The following is a 20,712-nucleotide window of genomic DNA, read 5'->3' on the forward strand; positions in this document are numbered from 1 at the left end:
TTTTGGTAGTCTGGGAAAAAGAATAGCCTTTCAGCACCAAAACCAATATGTACTGGTGGCAGTGCACAGACACTCTGAGCTATGGGAATGCAAGGTTTTCATTCCTGAAATAAGGAACACAACCATCTGTTTGCAAGTACAGGGGAAAACTGATGCACATGGATGTAATCTCGGGGAATATTTCACTGCAATCTAATATAGAACTAATTTAAAAACCCCACCACCAAAGAAAACCCCACCCCCAGAAGAAAGGTCACCAGTGGTTCATCACAGGAACATAGCAGCAAACGTTCCCCTTTCCACAGGCTCTTGGCTAAAGTGTTCAAGACACTGGAGGTGATTAATCATGGTCTCATTTCAGAGGAGGAGGATGAGGCTCAGCAGTGCAGTCTTTGTCCATGTGGTGCTCAGTGAACCCAGAAGCAAAGGTGATAGGGGTAGAAGAAGGAATACCACAATTTTCCAATTCTTAGTCACTTGCGGGATCCCAAATGTCTCCCTGAGCAATAGGAATTTAGGCAGACCTACACTCAAGCTAAGCACACCTATAAAGGTCAGGAATTAGGCTGCATACTTTTTCAACATTGAGATGTCTTGATTTCACCTCACCACCTCTGCTTTATTTCTTCTCCACTATCAGCTGCATTCACTGCAGCAGTGACTGCAAAGATGAAAATGCCATTGCAAGTTCAGTCATTAATTGCATATAGTGAATAGTATAATAATTTGATAAAATTCTGTCTGCTGCTGTTGGGTCTTATGATTGGAAACTGTTCTGTATCGGATCTAAGGCTTCTGTGACACTGGCAGTGCTTTCACAACCTGAAGGGCTGCCACAAAATTACTCATCTACATTCAAAACCATTCCCATCCAATAGCCATTCCCATCTAAAAGCTATTCCCATAAAATTTTCTTTCTGTCTGATTTTTCATGAAGCAAAAAGCATGCCATGTTATAAATACAGAATTCAGTTTAGTTCAAACCCTGTGCCTCAGACTTAATTCACTTCAGAAGAAGCTGCTTACACTGATTAATTGCTCCAATTTGAAAACAGAATCAATTCCTTCTGGCTGAGGTAAACAAGAGCAAATCTCATGCTCTGTCTGAGAAAAAAAAACGTTATGAACTTCATCACACCTCAGATGAGATTGCACAGGCATATATGGTAACTCACATGGTAACTTTGTAATATATTTCTGTAGAAAATTCAGAAATTAAAAAGGATTTTGTTATTTTGAAAAAGTAATTGATATGTCTGTGCAGTTAAAAAAAATAAAAGGCAGCAATATGATTGCTCCTGATTTCATCATATAAAGAAGTTTATGCATAACTTAGAGTGCTTTCTTGGAGTTAAACCCTCAAGCAACCGACTTGCTAAAGGATAGACGAGATTCATAAAGAAGGAGATGGTTTACAGGCTGAAATTCTATTCCATTAGCATCCCTTGGTAAACACAAATATAAAAATAAAATAATTCTGCAGGTCCATTTGATACTGCCTCTAACTTTTTACAGAGCTCCTTCTCATGTCAGACTTTCAAAAGGAAGGAGCTAGGCTGGATCCGTGAGTTTGCTGGGCAGGCATTCTGTAACTATATATGGATTTAAAAAGAAACTTAAGCCAAAGGAAGCTTGAATAGCAATATTTCACAGCTATGAATTAACAAGAACTAATTGTGGTTTTTTTTCCTCCTAATTAATGCAACCAGAAATTCAAGGCAGAGTAGTTTTTTCGAGAGGAAACTAACTGAATGTGAGCCAGGTGCCCCGGTTGCCCCCTGGTCAGGCATGTAGGACCTTTCCTGCTCTCCATGTCTCCACATTCCTAACCCCACCAAAAAGAGAACAGTGCTTGTTTTGCTGATCAACTCTGGCCAGCACTGAAAATACATTTTAAAAGTAACAGCTTTGAAAGAAATCAGTTGCTTTCTGCAAATGCTGAGGACTGTTTTGACATATAATTAATGTGGTCTTGCACATACGGAAACTTGGCCTTCCTGCTTGGGATGGTTTTGGCTAAGGGTGTGTTCTTGCTGCCTTTTTTTTAAATTTTTTTCTAAGAAAGAAATAGGTTGTTAGTTATTGCTGAGTGAAATGGCAAGCACTATTAATATTGCACTGCTGACAGAGAAAGCCTTTTCCCAGTTTGCTGTGCTTGTTTCTCTTTCCCTGGAAGTGCCCTTCCATAAACAGATGCAAACAGACCAAACATTTCCTGCAAAATAAGGCAGTGAGCACAAAATGGCAACAGCAGGGTTATCTTGCTGATGAAAAGACGTATTTTATTGTATGTCTGCACTGTCAAAGCACAAAAATTTCACCGAGATGAGAAATTTTGTGTCAAAGTGTTTGCCTGAAGCCAATTTTAAGCTGTGCTCTATGAAGATGGAAGGTATTCAGGTGCAAACAGACGAAGTAGGTTTTTTGACTCATCTTCCCAGCTACACCACGTCAAGCCAGTTTTTTGCTCTGAGACTTGCAGCTTACAAAGCCCTTTTGTGAATATGAGTTACAGTGGTGCTGACCTGCCCTGAGCTCTGCAGGAGGTGGGGATACTCTTTGGTGGCCTGAACAAAATCACTGAGTCTGCATGCACCATAATTTGTCAGGCTTAAGGAAAAAAAAAAGGATTTGGGGGATATATATCTTTGAAGGCTCTCTCAGCCAGCATACCAAGCACTGCATATCAAATTTCAGGACAAACTGAGTTTAGGTCCCTGAAACAGCTGATCTTTACAGAGAAAATGCTTCACAATTCTGACTAGTAGAAGCTGCCCCCACCAAGTCAGAGACAGGCTGGGAAAACTGAGCATGAGCATTTCTCAGTGCTATGAGAAGAATGATATGATCTCAACCTGATATTTTTTGTTCATTTTGTCTTCTTCTGGATGTTTACTGGAGCTCTGTCTTTCATGGCTGATGCTTTAAGCACAGGATTATGTTGTCTAGAGGTCTTTTTTCCCCTGGTTCGAAAAGTATGACAAATAACCTAGTCTTTACTCCTTCAGTTTATCCCTGCTTCCTATCCCAGCAGCACTGGAACTGTGAAACTGCCATTAGCTACCTAGAGTTGGACGACTACAGGTACGACAGTAACTGCAAGAAACAAAGGAGACTAGGCTGTTACAGGAAAATGCTACTGTTACCATAAGCTTGTGAGTCCACAGAGAATTTTATTATGCAACCAGAGATCTACGTCTTTATTTCCTGGTGTCACAACTGTAAAGCCCCAGACTCACTTGACAAGTTTCTTAAAGGGGCTTAGTGTTTTTTTATACCCTGAGGCAGCATATGGGAGAAACGTGACAACATTCTCAGGAGGTTAAACAACAAACTTTTACTGGCAAACTTTAAAAAATAAGGGTATTTGGCAAATTTTAAAGCAAGCATTCAATCAAAATAAAGCATTTCACAAGGCACTGACTGAGCAAACTCTAACCCATCCAACTTTAAGTTACTCAGATTCTGAGAAAAGGAAGTTAGGAGAAGAAAAAGAGAGAGAGAGAGAGAGAAAGAGAAAAAAGGGGACAAAGAAAGATTAAGAATTGAATTCCAGTGTGATCTCATCTACTATAAAATCCAAACGGTGGGCCACAACCACATGGATCTTTGTGCAATTGTTTTCATCTGTTCAGGTCTCTGGGAGCCCACCCCCTCCCGGTGGGGCTTTCAGTGTACCAGTGGCTCATACCTGGGGCTGGAGGCTGCTCCTGGGTGGAGCAGTCCACCATTCCACTGTTGGCCCCCCTTCCTCTCTTCCCATCCACCCCCTGCCCCCAGTTTAGTTGTTTTGAACCAGTAATAATTTTCTCCAATCTCTCATGAAGACCCACTTGATAGGGGTCGTGATGTTCGTTATAAATCCTCTTCGGGCTGAACACACACACACACCAGTCCACGTGTCAGGGATCTTTTATGCTTTATTGTATAATTGTTTTAACTCTGGTGACTAGACCACTGTTTAGTCTCAAAAGCCTTGGCTAAGAAGCCCTTAATTTTCTCAAAACCCTTCACCAAGCTCCCAACTCCCATGACAAACTTCAGTATGGAGTAAGGGGTAGAATATGATAGCTGCCCTTTGCCAAGGCAAAGAAAGAGAGAAAAGAAATAAAGACAGAGAGGAGAGAAAGAGAAGAAAGATCACCAGTCCTTAGAGTCTGTGTTGGTCCTGCCATGTGGATGATCCAGATCTGGGGTAGTGACACAAAGAGAGAGGAGGGAGACCAATCTGCTTCCTTTATTGTGCAAACTTCCTATGTGTTTACGTAGATTTTTCATGCCATTTTTTTCATGCATGCAGAGCCAGTTCTTTTAAGCCCCCCAGGAACTGAGCTGGGGGGAGGGGGGAATTCATGCTGGTGCAATGAGGATAAGTCTCAAGGCAGAAAAGGAAGCTGGCTCAAAGCAGTGCTGCCTCACATCAGTGGTACCCCCTCTCCCAATCACATCTGTCACAACTGTCAGTCAGAATGTCTGAGACAAATTATTCTTACAAGGCTTATGCCTGGTCTTCCACATCTGGTCACATGAGCCTGAAGTCATGGTACAGTAATTCAAAACATTGGCTGGATGCAAGAAATGTAAGAAAGAATCATTAAAGGAATTAAATATTTTAGACTAAAGGTTTAAACAAGATAAATTAAGTAATCTTTTTATGTTAGGCTTAAGAAAAACATGTAAGGATGTCTGAAGTCTATCTAAAAGAAGAACTCTTTCAGAGTTTATTATTCAGTGTATGTATTCTTCTGGGCCCAGACTGTCATTTCTTGTTATTTGCCCAGAATATATTGCTGCAGGTTATTACTCATCAGCGGAGATAGTTGGTGAAAAGTCAATAAGAAATGACATCAGGAGATAGTAAGAATTGTAGCCAAAAGCCCAAAGGTACATTGATCTGTTTTCTCACATTTCACATTCCCAGCATTTCAGTGAATGCAGAGCTTAAACTGGTTTGGAGTTCATAGAATCATGGAATGTCTTGGGTTGGAAGGGACATTTAAAGATCATCTAGTCCAACACCCCTGCCACAAGCAGGGACATCTTCAACTGCTCAGAGTCCCATCCAACCTGAATGTTTCCAGGGATGGGGCATCAACCATCTCTCTGGGCAAACTGTTCCTGTGGTTTACCACACTTATTGTAATAAACTTCCTCCTCATCTAAATCAACTTCATGCTCTCTTTTGGACTGAGTAACAGCAGGACTGGGGTTATGATTACATAGAATCCATGATGAAAGGGGATTGCACATTCAATTAGTAGATGGCTGCAATATAAGAAACTTGATGGAAAAGACAAGCAGCATGGAAAAAGCAGAAATGGCCAGCTCCTCATGGAAATAAATTCTAGTGAGGTATATTTTGAGGTTTTGACTGAAAAGCATTTTCTGGGGGGGGGTTTCAGGTTTTCAGTAGCATGATTCTGGCTCAGTGAGTTATATGGGGATTGAATTTTCCTCTGAATTCTTAAAAACCTTCTATAAATGGTTTAAACTTACCAGACTGGTTTCTTCAGTCTTTGGTGTGTACTCTCTTTAGAGGCCACTTTGAGTTTTTATCACCTCATCACTGCTCCTGGTTCACTAATAAAGGAGATCTCCATGTAGGCTAAAGTTCCTTTGCTCTGCCTGTGCCACTGGGATACAAACTGTTCAGATATTTTCTTCCATAGTGGCTGTCATTAAAAAAAATAACAAATGGAAGACAAAATGTTCTCATCCCCACAGGGTATTTCCAGGGGTGATGTTTTCACGGATTCCAGGATAGCTTTAAATGTTTTTGTCCCATACTGGGACAGAACTTTAAGTTTGAAAAGGGAACTTCTAGTTGTATTAACGTAAACATTGCTGCTGGTGCAGCTCCATAACTCTTTGCCAGCAGTGTAGGCTTTGCAATTCCGAACTCCCTGCAGTTTGCAGTGTCATGAGTGAAGTTAGGTAAATACTGGACATTTATTTTGAGTTGAGATCTGGTCACAAACAGCTGCCATCAGTACTCAAGACAACAAGTCTAGAAGCTGTGCCTGTACATGGCAACCCAGTATGTTCCCATGACTGCTGGAAAAGACAGGAATAATCCCATGGATTTACCCAGCAAGGAGTCTGAGTCTCTGATTTATCAGCTAATGGCTGGCTTTCAGTCTCCAAGGCTATCATTTTTAAAACTCTCTTGAGGTTTTGGATTTATTCAGCGAGCATTTGGGTTGAAGGGTAAGTCTGAATTCTGGATGGAATTATTTTTTTCATTACACCAATGCATTTCTTCCCTGATGCCCCTCCAGTTCTTACAAGTCATTGGATTCATGCCACTATGTCCATCATTTAAAATTTCAATTTTATGTTTCATTGTGCTCAGGGAAATTTACCATATTTACAGAATATGTAAGCAATTTCAAAACATCTTCCCACTGCTCTCTAGGAAATTTAAGTGTCCAAGAAAAATACAGCAAGGATAGTACAGCTGGATCTTTGTTACAGCTTGATCTGTTAGTTCAGTTCTTGGAAGACTCATATGGTTGATGTGCAGCATGCAGCTGCACCTAAATAATGATGAGATCCAGTAAATTGAGGTCCTTTCTTCTTCTAGAGGTCTATGCTGACCTGGAATAGATATTGCTATTAAGGAGAATCACAAAATAATCATTTAAGGAAGATAAGCAGTGGATTTCCACTCTGAGGCAACAATCTGTGTCTCATGTGCTAAATGCAGTGAAGGGAGAAAAGGGCCTAGCAATTCAGAGGAGAAAATATTAGATGGTAAAAACAGTGAATCTCATCCCACTCTTGACTGGAAGCCACTGTGTTTGGTTTTTCTTCTTGGATAGGTGGGAAGGGGAAATGGAAAAGAAGAGCTGTTCAGCCTATTTCTCTGTGGCCTTTAGCAGGAAACCTTGTCTTCATGAGTTCTGACTCAGTGCTGAGGAGGATGGGAGCTCTGAACCCCACCTGCCATGGAACAGGCATGAAGGAATGGGCTCTCTGGGCTGCATTTTGATGCCTAACACTCACATTTGACACTGCAGACTTTCAGCACTCCTATTTTCTTCCTATTGCATAGACACTTGTTGAAAAAGTATTTGTTGGGAACAAAACCCCCTAACTCATTGGGATTTCTTACACGGGGGTAGGGAAACAGATCTCTTGAACAGGATGGCTGGTCACTGCCTGGATGGTGGTGGTGTCTCCAAGGGTCTCTGCAACAGCACCTGAAGCTAGGTCAGGTGAGGATGTTGTCCTAGTTCCAGCCAGGAGAAGGTTAATTTTTGCAATAGCCAGGAGGGGCAGGACCCTGAGCAGTGACTTTTCTGCCTTCCATCCCACCCTACCAGAGAGGAGGCTGGGGGACACAAGAAGCTGGGAGGGGACACACCAGGGACAGCTGACCCAAGGGATATTCCACACCATATGGTGTCACGCTCAGCTTATGAAGCTGGAGGAAGAAGAAGAAAGGCTGTGAGGGAGAGCATATTTGGAGTGATACTGTTTGTCTTCCCAAGTCACAGTTATGGGAGATGGAGTCACGCTTTCCCAGAGATGGCTGAACACCTGCCTGCCCATGGGAAGCGGGAATCGAATTCCTTATTTTGCTTTGCTTGTGCACATGGCTTTTGGCCTACCTATTAAACTATCTTTATCTCAACCCAATAGTTTTCTCACTTTTACTCTTCTGACTCTCAGCCCCATCCCACTGGAGGGGAGAGTGAACAAGCAGCTGTGTGGGGCTCAGTTGCCAATCATGGTTAAGTCATGTCAATAGTATAAGAATTAATATTATAATAATGTTTTAAATTTCACAGACCTTGCCACAAGCCTTTCATAGAGTACTGAGTAGTCATACTGCTGCTGAGGTTTGGTTTATTTTCTTTGCATTTTTCAAAAATGGACTTTTTTCTGAGTACTTCTGGAACTGATTGGCTAAGATTGTTCATATGCAATTGTAATTTGCATCACCAGAACAAAACTGCTCCTCTCTGTGCTGTGTACCTTTAAAGATTCTCTGAGCTGCCACCCTGCTGAAACACATCTCCTGCAGAGTAACTCAGAGTGGTTTGCAACCATCTCCATGCTCCTTGTCCTGCTTAAGAGCGGGATGTGGCTGTGAAGGCTTTGTCTGGTCTGTGAAAGCATTTGAGGTTTTGGTCAGCATCGTCCAACCAGCTGCCTTGACCACAGAGAGATCTGACCCCTGTCCTTCTCCTGGAGGAGACAAGGAGCAGCTGCCCAAGCTGTAAATGCAAACAGGGCTGCTGAAGGCTTCCTCCTGTCCCAGTCCAGCCATGGCATTGTGGAAGCAATGGCTTCAGACTGGCATGGGAGCACTCAGGCAGTACTGCCAGCCCCAAGTGGCAGTAGCTGGGCTGCCAGGACGGCACAGGGGCACAAGAGTCTTCTGGCGGGGGAAAAAAGGAGTTAGAGTATGGAACTTTAGTGAAATAGAGGCCTGGGGCAGCTACCCACTGAGCTACAAGGCACCCAAGTTGTCAGCCTCTGAACTGGCACTGTAAGCCTGGAACTATACACACACACACACACATATACACATCTATGTATATAATGAGGGTGGTGAAACACTGGCACAGGTTGCCCAGAGAGGTGGTAGACGTCCTGGAAGCATTCAAGGTGAGGCTGGACAGTGCTCTGAGCAACGTGGTCTAGTTAAAGATGTCCCTGCTCATTGCAGAGGGATTGGACTAGATGACCTTTGAAGGTCAATCCAAATAATTCTGTGGTTCTAAGATATGTATATGTATATATATATATGTATATATACAGAAGAGATTCTGCTATAGAGTGTTTCTAGCTCTGTGCATGGCCAAAAATTAGTGCAAGAAATGGATTAGCAGCAAGCACTGCTGCTGATCCAACATTTGCATGTTCTCAGATGTTTTAGCAAAGTGAAAGAGATAGCATTCAAACATCAGAGGAATGTTGACTTTGAAATGAGCATTGGTGTATAGTTCAAATATTTCGTAGCAATGTCAGGGCAGGAAGTTAAGTCCTTTGTTTTTTTCCGGTTTACACTCAATGGAAAGGGTAGAAAATATTCCATCTGTATGGCATACAGCTACTGTTATGCCTGTAAGTGATATGCTGCACAGAGCAGCTGTGTCCCTGTGTGTGCTGTAACACCCAGCACACATCCCCACACATAGCCATGGTGCAGAAGTCACAGTTCCCCCTGTGGTTACCAGAAATCATGCTGCCATGATCCCATTGCTAAATACGGCACACAGAAGTCAGAGTGTATACCTAAAAAGCCCTACTAACTAATATTTGCAAAATCCAGTAAGGTAAAACATATCTACTGACCTATGCCAGCGTGGGAGTATCTGAGCTCGCATCCAAGCATGCCTTGGGATCCAGCAAAGCTTTCAGGAAAGATTTGACACTTTCTTTTTCATGCCTGAGTGGTGCAAGTAGCAGCAACAGTGGATACTGTTTTTTTTTTTCTCATGCAACAACTTTGTCCCAAGGCTACCCATCAAATTTCAATAATTATCACCAAACAGCTGCTGGTCAGAGAGAACTGTTAGAAAGCATTATGCAGGCTGTAATTTGATTAACACAAGCTTTTTTTTTTTTTTAATCATCTGGAATTAACACAATGAACAATCTAGAATTACAACTCATATCTGAAAATGTCTAACATTTCTGGAAAATTGTGTTTCCAGAAAAAAAAAAATTGTCCCATGTTATTGATTGTGATGATTCCCAGATTACTTGCAGCCTGCTCCCCTACCAAAAAAAAAAAAAAAGAAAATAGAAAAGGCTACTGTCTGCAAGTAATTTGCAAGTAGGCTAAGTGCAAGCATGCCAGTTACAATACAGAGCAAAATATTTCCAAGATTCATCTTTGACACTGCCCCATCAAGGTATGAGCAAAGTATCCATCACTTTCAACAAGAGTGAGAGAGCCCTAATTCAGGAAATGCAGTCCTTGACATCTCTGAGTGTCTTAGTTACTAAAGTAGTTAGTTTCTCCATTAGTGCTGAAGCACCTTCAGACTCCTAATCCCTTTTTGTCAGTGCAGCAGAAGCAACAGCAGCAGATGTCCAGATGCCATTCTCAGAGGCATGCTCACATTCCTGGCTGTGAATTAGGAGTAAAAAGGATCAGCTCCCACTAATCTCTTCTGTTTGATCCCACTGATGATGCCACCTGCATATTTAATACTGGAAACAAGTTACACAGAGTATTCCTTGGGAGCAGAGCAGGAGGGGAAGGAGAGGTAACGGTGTAGCTCTAGACAGGCTCCCTCTGTTCTCAAGGCTGCTGGCACTGGATAAGGCTGAGAAAGATGGAGTTGTTTTGCCTGGAAAAGAGGAAGCTTTGGGGATATCTTAGAGCCCCCTCCACCGCTTAAAGAGGGCTGCAAGAAACATGTGGACCTACTTTTTAGCAACGCCTGTTGTAACAGGACAAGGGATAATGGTTTTAAACTAAACGAGGGTAGGTTTAGAATAGATATAAGGAAGAAATATTTTACAATGAGAGTAGTGAAACACTGGCACAGGTTGCCCAGAGAGGTGGTAGATGCCCCATCCCCGGAAACATTCAAGGTCAGGTTGGACATGGCTCTGAACAACCTGGTCTAGCTGAAGATGTCCCTGCTCATTGCAGTGGGGTTTGACCAGAAGAACTTTGAAGGTCCATTCCAACCTTAACTACTGTATGATCGACAGTGCATGCTGCAGACATTTAACCCACAGAGATGTTCTGCCTCTGGGTTACTCTTGTGGAGAAGATGGGTTGTCCTGCCTTGCCTTCTAGACACTTCCTGGTTTTGAATATACCCTCTTAATTTTCATTTCAAACAGTAGTCACAGCATTGCTTTGGTTGGCTGAACCGTCTCAGGGCTCTGAATAAGAAGGTGTTTTAAATGCCTCTGAAGCTGCCTACTGTGAAACATTGTTTTGTTACCAGAGGGAATTTGCTCTTCTGTGCGCTTCTGTGGGTTTGGGCACTGAGATCCTTCAGCATATTGACATTCAGGCATCACCCGTCTAACCTCGGAGGAAATTCTTCCAGGTTTGCCAAGGCACTACAGCACTGCTGCCTCAAGCTTTCCAGCACGCAGAAAAGACAGTGCCTAGGGAAAGCTTGAACAGGTTGTCCAGCTGGCACAGTCTCTGGGAGCATAAAACACAGTGGGATCAAAGAACAAACTGATAAGTAGACCAAACATGGTGTTCAGAGGCCCTGAGTGCCCCTGGGGGCTTTATCATCCAAGGCAACCAAGAGCTGTAATATTTCTTAAGCCTGAATTAGCCTGCAAACTTTATTCAATCCAGCTTCTTTCCATTAAAGCCAATCACGGGTCTCTGCTTCTTGACTGTAAAGGTGGAAGTGGGTGGGTCAGGTTCCTGCAGCTGTGAGGAGCACCCCACGGCTGTGGTTTGGAGTCAGTCAGGGCAAACAGCCACGCTGGGGCTCCAGGTCAGGCCGCAGAGGCAAGTTTCACCAGTGCCCATCCCATCCTCTGCAGAAGGGTCTGCAGAGTCACAAGGAAATAACCTTGAATGCCAGTTCCTAAGCCATTCCAAATAAAATCCATAAACTGCAGCAGGAGGTATAAATTCCGTATGGACATTCTGCCCCAGCGCCAGGCAAGGGAGAACAACGCAGTGTTCAGGCTGCTGAATGAGTGCTCTGTGTGCACCAGGTCATTAAAAACCTGTGGAACAGTCAGCCATGACTGCACAAAAATAAATATACAGCTGACTGTAAGTAGTACTCCTTCACCTGCTTCTTCAAGTAGAATTTTATAAGAATGTTTGTTAAAGGGAATGTTTTGGGTTTGTTGGGGGTTTTTTTAACAGGGAGATTTCGGTATATTTGAATTGAAACCATATGTTTGGGTTTACTCTGCTCAGATACAAAGTTTGACAAGTTTTAAATTTAATAAACTGTTAAAAAAGACCTAAATAAAAACCTGAGTGAATGTGCTAGGATACAAAAAGGACATTTTTCAACGGCTAAAAATCCGACCTGGGAATCCAAATTAATTTTACTAGAGAAGAATGGAGAGATTTATACTTTATATGCTACAATTGGAAAGATATGGGTGAGAGGAGATTAAACTAGCTAAATCCTATGATATTTTTAAATTTTTTTTTTTTATATTTCCCATCTTATCTCACTTTTATCTGCACAGAGGATACTATTTAACTTTTACCTGAAGCAGAGAATAGGAAGGCTAACCTACTGTGGAGACTTGTTTAATAAAACTACATGAAGTCGGTTAGCCCGAGCAGGTAGGCTCACCCTTTAAATTCATGAGCAGAGACTTCAAAGGATTGGTGAGAAGAAGAAATTTGATGACTGACCTGTATAAAATGTGTCAGGTTCTAGCTTTTATTCAGGAATTCATCCCTGATCTCAATACATAAGATTGTGTGTGCAACTCAGAAAATGCCATCCTTATAAATGTGGAAAACTGAAAATTCTATGGTGGTTTTAAATTGTTGGGGAATCAGCCTAAAGAACAGACCTGGTGAAATCCAGCTTTCAGAAAATTCCGTTTCTGAAGACCCTGCCTCAAATACATTAGATGACAGGAATACAAATCCTGGGAAACTGTATCAAAGGATTAATCCCATTGGAAATTACACCAGCATTTCCTCACCAGCCTCTCCTAGATTTCTTCCAGGGCTTTTATTTAAATTCTTTGCCAACCCCACTGAGCAGGACATGTTAGAATAGTAAGCTTTTTCTACTTTGTGAGACAGGAAGAGAAGGAAAAAGAAAATTTGTGGGGTTTTAAAATCCTAAACCAAATGTTGTTTTACTCCTAACAGGTTAAAGGGAAAGAGAATGCATTATCAGGAATAATTAGTGAACTATGTTTCTGTAACAACTTCAAAATACATGTTTTCATATGCAGCCTTTTCATGTTCACGTAGAGCATTAAGAACACAGAAAGGACTGAAAATCAAATCGACATGTTAAAAGCATAACATGCTGTCTCTGTAACAAACCACATTTACAGTAGTGGGAAAGCTTCTCTATGTGTTGGCCAGCGATGATGGTTTTTTTAAATGTTTTCATTTCCACCGAGGAAGTGTTATTATTTCCACTTCAGGAACCTTGCTGAAGAAATGCTAGCAATATCCCTTTTGGGGTTTGAGGTTTTTCATCAACAGACAGAAATTGCACTAGTAAAATACTAGTAAATATTCATTCTGCTTCATCTCTCTCTTTCCATTCTTAGGAAGCATCCAGACGCACCACTTCTCTTTTCAAAAATAATCTGAGCGTATCCTCAATTTTTTGATTTAAGGAGATTCTATTTCCATAAAGTAAACCAGCATCCACTACAGAGACGAGCTGTGGTACAATCATTTTCTGTATTTTTCTGCAAAGGCTGAGCTCATTTTGGTGTTGGCTAAAGTTGAAGTAGGTTCAATATTAATTGCATATTCTTCCAAGAAAACAAGCCTGGCAGACCCTTTCCATTAGTTGTATTCACATTCAGCCTCATACCCAATCTTTCTATAGCTACTGGGGTTTTTTAAATTTGGTTTTCTGTATTGCTTGTCCAAGAAGGGCCAATACTAATGGACTCAGGGGACTCTGTGCCCAGACACAGTTGTGGTTTCAGCGTGAAGCCTGTGAAGAAGAAAAGGGTTATCAGAATCAGTCAGATTAAACAAGCTAACAATAAAGCTGTTTCCTCTATAAGTTTGTATTTGAGATATCTGTTGGTCGGCTGTTTCAACTCTGAATTAAATATGCCTTTCTGATAAATTAAAAATTTCTGTGTAACCCCAGACAAGTATGATGGTCTTGGAACATTCAGTATTTCTGACATGAATATGCTGAAGCCTGGGTTTGTAATTCTGAATCTCTGTTGTATTTCAAAGTTATACTGAATAAGTATTAAGTGTGTTATAAAGGTTTCATTCCCCAAATCTTTTTTTATTCTGCAGAGTTTCTGGTATGTTCTTATGGCAATTTTCCTACAAAAAATGGCATTATTCTTTCATGGACTATTTCATGCCCACCTCACTTGATGCCATTTGAGCATTTAGCACTACACCCTAGGATTAGAAATCACACACACATACTTGTTAGTCTCATGTTTAAACAAGGTATCTTTATGTAAAGCCGTAGAACACTTCATAGCAGGAAAACAAGCCAGTAGTCAGAGAACATTTATACCTTAAAACCTGTGGGGCCTTTAGGACCAAATAACATATATCTGTTCTCCAAATTAATGGCCATTTACACCTGAAACATTATGATGCTGCAAAGTTTACCATGACCTGCAACAGAGAGAGCAAGCATGTGTGAGCCAAACCCCAAAAGATAAAGCATGGCTTACAGAGGAAGATGTATACAAGTGTCCCCTGAAATCCAGTGCTGAGCTGCACATTTGCCATCAGTTTATATGCATTTTCTTGGCTGGAGGCAGATTTTGGTGCTGTGGCATAAGGGGTTATGCAGAGTAAATTCTGCAGTTCTTTATAGTACTATAAACTACTGCTGTTCAGTGGAAAAACAATGGCTTTACCACAGCAGAGTATGTCGTGCCAAGTGTTTGTAAGATAACAGCATCAGTATGCTGCTTTATTTTTGCTTCCAGTACTTTTTCCTCATTTATACAGAGGGAATTTTTAAATGCTTAAGCAGGCATGGAGGGTAAAATACTGTCATGCTGAAATCAATGGGCCTTTTGACAATGCCAGGACTTCAATGAGGGCCTTCATGGGAGCGTGCCACAAGGAACAGCTGCTTCTTGGATGCATCCCAAAAGCTCCCCAGATATCTGATCTCATGCAACTACCCCTATGGATTCCCAGCAGAAAATGCAACATTCAGCAGAAAAATGGCTTGCTTTCCTCCCTGGTTCTCTGCACCCCAGGTTTCTGGTATTCCTGAGAAATTCCCTTCTGCCTTCCTTCGGTTTTATTGCCCTCTGAACTTCCAGATAATGCCAGAAATTACTTTAGGAAACTCTGCACTGACACTGACTTTTATGTTATTACTACAACCTTTGCTGTGGTGTTCTGTTCCTGCTGCATTTAACTGTGATGAAAATGTCTGACCCTTCAACCCAAGTCTTGATCGATAAAGGTAATGGTTGCTTTCAGTGTGTGTCTTTCATAAAAAAAATATAATCTGATTTTCATTTTTATGCACACAGTTTTATGGTCAGTTTAAGGGTATTCATATTAGATTATCTCATTGCAGTCTTAAGACTTTTGTCTTTTAGATGTGATTTTGGAATGAATAATGGCTACTCACGCACAGTCTTGTTCTGACAGTGTAAGCCTACACCTTTTCCATTGTTTCATGCTTTTTGGTTAAAACTTAGAACTCTGTGGTGTTTAATCCTGACCCATAATAGGTATTGCCTTGGATCAGGCTGTTGTGTATCTTTCAGCAAGTTCCAGTTTTTACCAAAGCTATGCCCACTGAGTCACCAAGATTGCAGATCCTGTACTGCAGACTGCCTTCAAAAGCAGACATTCCAAGCGGGTTACTTGGGGAGACGCTATTTGGATATAAAATTTAAATTAAACTCAGATAATACATGTTGGATTGAAAACAGCAGTGGCAGGGAGTCGGCGGCTGCAGCAGGGAGCAGCAGACACCTCTTAATCTCTAAATGTACGAAGAGACAAAATATTTACTAAGGCTGTTTTTTTTACCCTCAGTGGCACTGACGAAAGCGTAACCATGCTGACAAAGCTATGGTTGGGTGATTTACAGTGCAGTGCTTCCATGAAGAGACCTCAAAACTGGAGTCCACCACAAACCAAGTACCAGGCAAACCAGCTGACTGGCAGTAATACCAGCCTGGGTAGAAACTGATGCAGGTAATGTACTACGGTTGACAAAGAACTGGTATCCAAATGAAATATTAGGTGAAACAAGAGCATCCTGTGAATAAAATTGTTTCATAAAGCTCCTGTTGGCAAACAGAGACCAAGGACAAATACCAAACAGCCTCAGTTGAGTAAACTTTAAACGTTTTATAGAAAGCTGAAGCGCAATAGTTTACCTCAATCCTACCTATTTGTATGAGTGTTTTGTGAACTTAATTACAAGTTTGAAATGTCTCCAAACGAGTGGAGTGTTTCTGTTATGACAGCTTGTCTGGCCTGGATTGTCAACAGGAAGTTGCCTGGACTCTGCAAACATTGCTCATGAATGTATGTATGTATGGAGGTGTATGTATGGGTGGTCTCAACTGACTCCAGGGCTTGGAGAGCCTACTTTAAAGCAATTCAGTAAGTTTTACTCTGGCTGACTACAGGATTTGGTATAATCTCTGCTAGATGGAGATTTTTTCCATGGAAGAGGAAAGATGATGTGAAAGGAGTTGGTAACTTTACAGACCCTTTCTTTTTGTGATCTCACCTTGATTTAACAACTCAAAAGGAATAAAGAGAGATCTCTACAAGTTACATGCACGGTTCGACCCTGCCACAATCCAGCTACTAGACTCACACAAAATATTTTGTCATGAAAGAGAAACCGTTCAAATTTTACAAAGTCAGCTCCATTGGATGCATTGTATTGGGGTTTTCCTCGAATACATCTGACATTTTGTTTAAGACCAGGTTTTGCATTTCATTTCCCCATCTTCCCTATCAAGGTTTATTGTTTTACACTTTATACTCGATGTCGCATCTTTTTCCCTCCTGAGTGTTCAACCAGCGACAAACTACGTGGCCTGAGCAACTTCGTCAAGTCCCTCCGCCCCGAACACTGTGTCCGAGCTGCTGTGCAGACCGGGCTGCTAGCAAAGCAGTCATTTCTGACGGGGAGAATGAGCAGAGCTGAGCAACGCCGGGTTTAGGGGGATTTCTTTATTTAAAGAGGAGAAGGTTGTACGCGTATCCCTCCCTCCCCGCGGGGGCGATGCGGGGGGCACTGCCGGGGGCGGGGGGCGGCCCGGCCCGGCCCTGCCCTGCCCGGGGGCCGCTTCCCCCTGGGCGGGCTGCCCCGCTTTTAAACGCGGCGCGGCGGAGCCGGGCCCAGAGCGCCGCCAGCCCTCCCTCGGCCCGGGCGGCCCGCAGCGGAGGCGGGGACGGCGGCGGCACCGGGGACACCCATGGGGCGCGGGCGGCCCTAGGCTGCTCGTCGGCCGCAGCATGCCGGGCCCCCTGCGCCTGCTGGGGCTGCTCTGGCTCTGCAGCCTCTGCCGCGGGTACTTCGAGGGGCCGCTGTACCCCGAGATGTCCAACGGGAGCCTGCACCACTACTTCGTCCCCGACGGCGACTACGAGGAGAACGACGACCCCGAGCGGTGCCAGCTGCTGTTCCGGGTGAGCGAGCAGCGGCGGTGCGGGGCGGCGGCGCCGGGCGGCGGGCTCAGCCTGCGGGAGGAGCTCACGGTGCTGGGGCGGCAGGTGGAGGACGCGGGCCGGGTGCTGGAGGGCATCGGCAGGAGCATCTCCTACGACCTGGACGGGGAGGAGAGCTACGGCGCCTACCTGCGCCGCGAGTCCGCGCAGATCAGCGACGCCTACTCCAGCTCGGACCGCTCGCTGAGCGAGCTGGAGGGCAAGTTCCGCCAGGGGCAGGAGCAGGGCGGCCGGGAGGAGTCCCGCCTGGGCGACAGCTTCCTGGGGCTGCTGCTGCACGCCCGCGCCCTGCTGCGAGAGACCCGCCACATCTCCAGCGGGCTGCGCGACAAGCACGACCTGCTGGCCCTCACCGTCCGCAGCCACGGCGCCCGCCTCAGCCGCCTCAAGAACGACTATCTCCGCGCCTGAGAGCGGACCCGGACCCGCCCCGGCTGAACCCGGACCCCCGCCACCTTCAAACGGGACCCCCAGCCCTGCCGCCAGCCCCCTCGGAAGGCACAGCCCCGGCGTCTGCCTGGAAGGAGCACCTCCTTGCACAGATCTTAGGCTGGGAAAGACCTCCCAGGATCACCAAGTCCACCTTTCGACTGAATACCACCATGCCCACTAAAACATGCCGCGAAGTGCCAGATCTGCTAATTTTTTTAACACTTCCAGGGATGGTGACTCCACCAAAATACATCCTTCTTCATGGAAAAAAAAAACTTTATTTATTCTATTTGACTTTCTAAACAAATAGCACGACTCTATAAACCAGGAGGTTCGAGGTATGTTTAAGTTAATACCCCATGTTTAAAAAAAACTACCCTCTGTTACATGATTCGTCTTTGGTTCCAAAGTAAAATCAGCTTTCTCGTTTCTGATTCCCTGTTGTTTGTTTATATATCACCTGTTCTACTGTGGCTCATCTGCCACAAACGTGGATGCAGTGTGGTGCTCGGCAGCCCCTTCCAGCCTCGTGTGTAGCGAATACTTAAATTGCATTTGTTGTTACTCCTTCAGAGTGAAACCTCTGGCCCTCTATTAACTTTGTTAACCTTTTGTAATGGTTCGTATTCTATGCACGTTAAACGTTGTTCTACTACGTAACTTAAAGCTGTGATTTTTTCATTTGTGTTTGGAAAGATGGGAATTATTCTGGCAGGATTTGTACTCTTCCAGGCTTGCTTATCTGTGACTCTAAGCTATCATAACCCCAAGAACCAGCCAAAAAAGGTTTATGTCAGATCCTGAGAATGCCGACGGAGATTTTTATAGTAAAAGGAATGAGCCCTAGTGGTGATTGGAGTTTTTGATCCCAAATTTGAGAGCCAGGAGCATGCTTCTAGAGCAGACAAAAAGGTTTTGTCTGTGCTAGCACAGTGATATTTCTTTTTGGTGACTTTGTACTTTTGCTAGCTAAGCTATTAATAAAGCTATTTGTGGTCCTAGACAATAGCAAAAGTGCCTAGTGGGAAGGAGGGGGAGGATTGTTTGGGTTTGTAGACTCATTGCTATTTAACTGACAACTGGGGGTAATGTGGCTATTACGTTACAGATACTGCAGGCAGAATCGCTATTTGGATGAAAAACATTCGTATGTTGTTTTAATAAATATTTGAAAACAATGTTAAAGTACATTTTTGTTCTTTTACTGATTTCCTTGAGAGGCTCTTAATTTAAAACATGCTGTTGAAATGTCTGTTCAGAAAAAAAATTGCAAATTTGTAGCTCCTGCCAAGTGAAATAACTTGCTTTTTTAGTAAAAACAAATAAAACAAATAAAAGTTTACAGACTCGAGAGGTAAGCAAGTTTCCTTAAAAGCAGTTATACAGAAGGGCTTGTAGAGCAAATTTATTTTTTTTTTAATTTGTAAGCCTTTTTAAGCACCTAGCAATCTCATGGCGCTGGAAGAGAAGCTGTTTGGTGTACTTTTGAGGTCTGTTCTTGTTAACCCTGCTCACATTCAGTTATACTTTGGTCTGCAGACCATCCAATGGGTAAGTTACTCAGCAGTGCATAAGTCACCTGGGACCAGAGTGCTGAAGGCACCAGGAAAGTCTGGTTAAAGTATGTGCTTACAGAACCAGGCAGCTCACTGCTGTCTGCTGAAGTCTGAGGTGTAGCTGCTAGCAGGATACTCGAGATGTCAATTTGCACCTTTAGGTCCCAAGTATCTTTGAAGATCTGCTGAAAAAGAAACATCTTATTGAGTGACTTTGGTGGAACTACTCTGTTACTTTCATGTTGTCAAGTTAGAAGGTATGGCAGGCTCTTAAAAATTAATTTATGTGTGATACTTTCCTTGCTAATAGGGGTGGATGGAACAACACAAGAGCCATCTGAGTCACTGAGTCTTGTCTGCTCACCGTCACAGCAAACCATATGGCATTTCTGGTCTGGACCAAGCTCCAGAAGAACCTGAGGGTTTCATTCATGTCCAGTATGCCTTCTGAATCTGGCCAGTTTAGAAGTAGGTGCCAAGGATGTCATGCAGTTCCATTTGTGCCACCCTAGTGTTTCATATGATAAATATGAATTTCTGACACTGGTTTATGTTTCAGTAAAATGTAATCGGTTTTATATTTGAAATAGGGCAGAATGCTGATTTTATTTCAGTAGCATCTTATTTTTGATTTAAGATGTCTGAGCCTGGTCTATGCATGAGTTCACACACTTAGTAGAAATAGTCGATCTTACATGGATTCGATCGAGCCAGTACAAAAATCTTTTAGGACATTTAAATCTACTAGAATTTGATTTACATAATTTCAGCTGGTCTAAGCAAATGTATATATTAAAAATATAATTTTTGAGTCAGAGCTGATGCATTAAATGGTTTTTATAGAGCTGCAGTGCCTACAAGAACTGAGTGCAGTTTTAAGTTTTAAATTCAAATTTGTTCTTTAAAAACTATGAAAACTATATTGTAATCCTCTTTGCAATCTTTTAAGTGTTCTGGTTGTGCTTTTTTATCTGATAAAACTTATCTAATTGGAAGAAATGAAGACTGAGTTTATACAGCCAATTTCAAAGAGGTAAAGGCCTTTTTTGTCATTGAAAATTTGGTAGAGATTTTCAAGCAGAGAGCTTTTAAAGGATGATTGTAGCAGCTATTTTGACCCATTAGGTCCTTGTGTTGTGTTAAAATATTGCATTCATATTAGGCTCTTTTCTTTTGTTTTTCAGAATGCAGTAGTTTGAACTAAAATTAAGCTGCCTTGGGGTTTTTTGTGGCTTTCTCAAGATTTTCAAAATATGTATTGCTTTCAAATTTATTAAAGACTTGATGATACTGAAGAGCAAAAGACTGTATTTTCTGGGAAAAAAAAAGTTCTGCAGCTGGAACAGTCAGAGAGAGCTTACTTAATACTGAAGTTTTTTTGCCACTAAACCAGTGATTTAAGTCATGGAG

The 20,712-nt window shown here is 42.7% G+C and overlaps 2 protein-coding genes across 1 annotated transcript; one reads left to right on the plus strand and one right to left on the minus strand.

Moving 5' to 3' along the window:
* The window catches only part of LOC135416638 (uncharacterized), a 414,600-nt gene that overhangs the window by 302,119 nt on the left and 91,769 nt on the right, over positions 1–20,712 (minus strand).
* FIBIN (fin bud initiation factor homolog) lies at positions 16,764–19,097 on the plus strand. The gene has a single exon (XM_064656959.1). It carries the CDS (start codon positions 17,102–17,104, stop codon positions 17,723–17,725), a length of 624 nt encoding a protein of 207 aa, XP_064513029.1. The 5' UTR covers positions 16,764–17,101; the 3' UTR covers positions 17,726–19,097.

Source organism: Pseudopipra pipra, chromosome 6 (assembly GCF_036250125.1).
Source record: "Pseudopipra pipra isolate bDixPip1 chromosome 6, bDixPip1.hap1, whole genome shotgun sequence".
NCBI lineage: Eukaryota > Metazoa > Chordata > Aves > Passeriformes > Pipridae > Pseudopipra > Pseudopipra pipra.

Bases quoted from the DNA above. Each gene is read 5' to 3' on its own strand.
- FIBIN (XM_064656959.1), top strand. From the start codon at position 17,102: ATGCCGGGCCCCCTGCGCCTGCTGGGGCTGCTCTGGCTCTGCAGCCTC.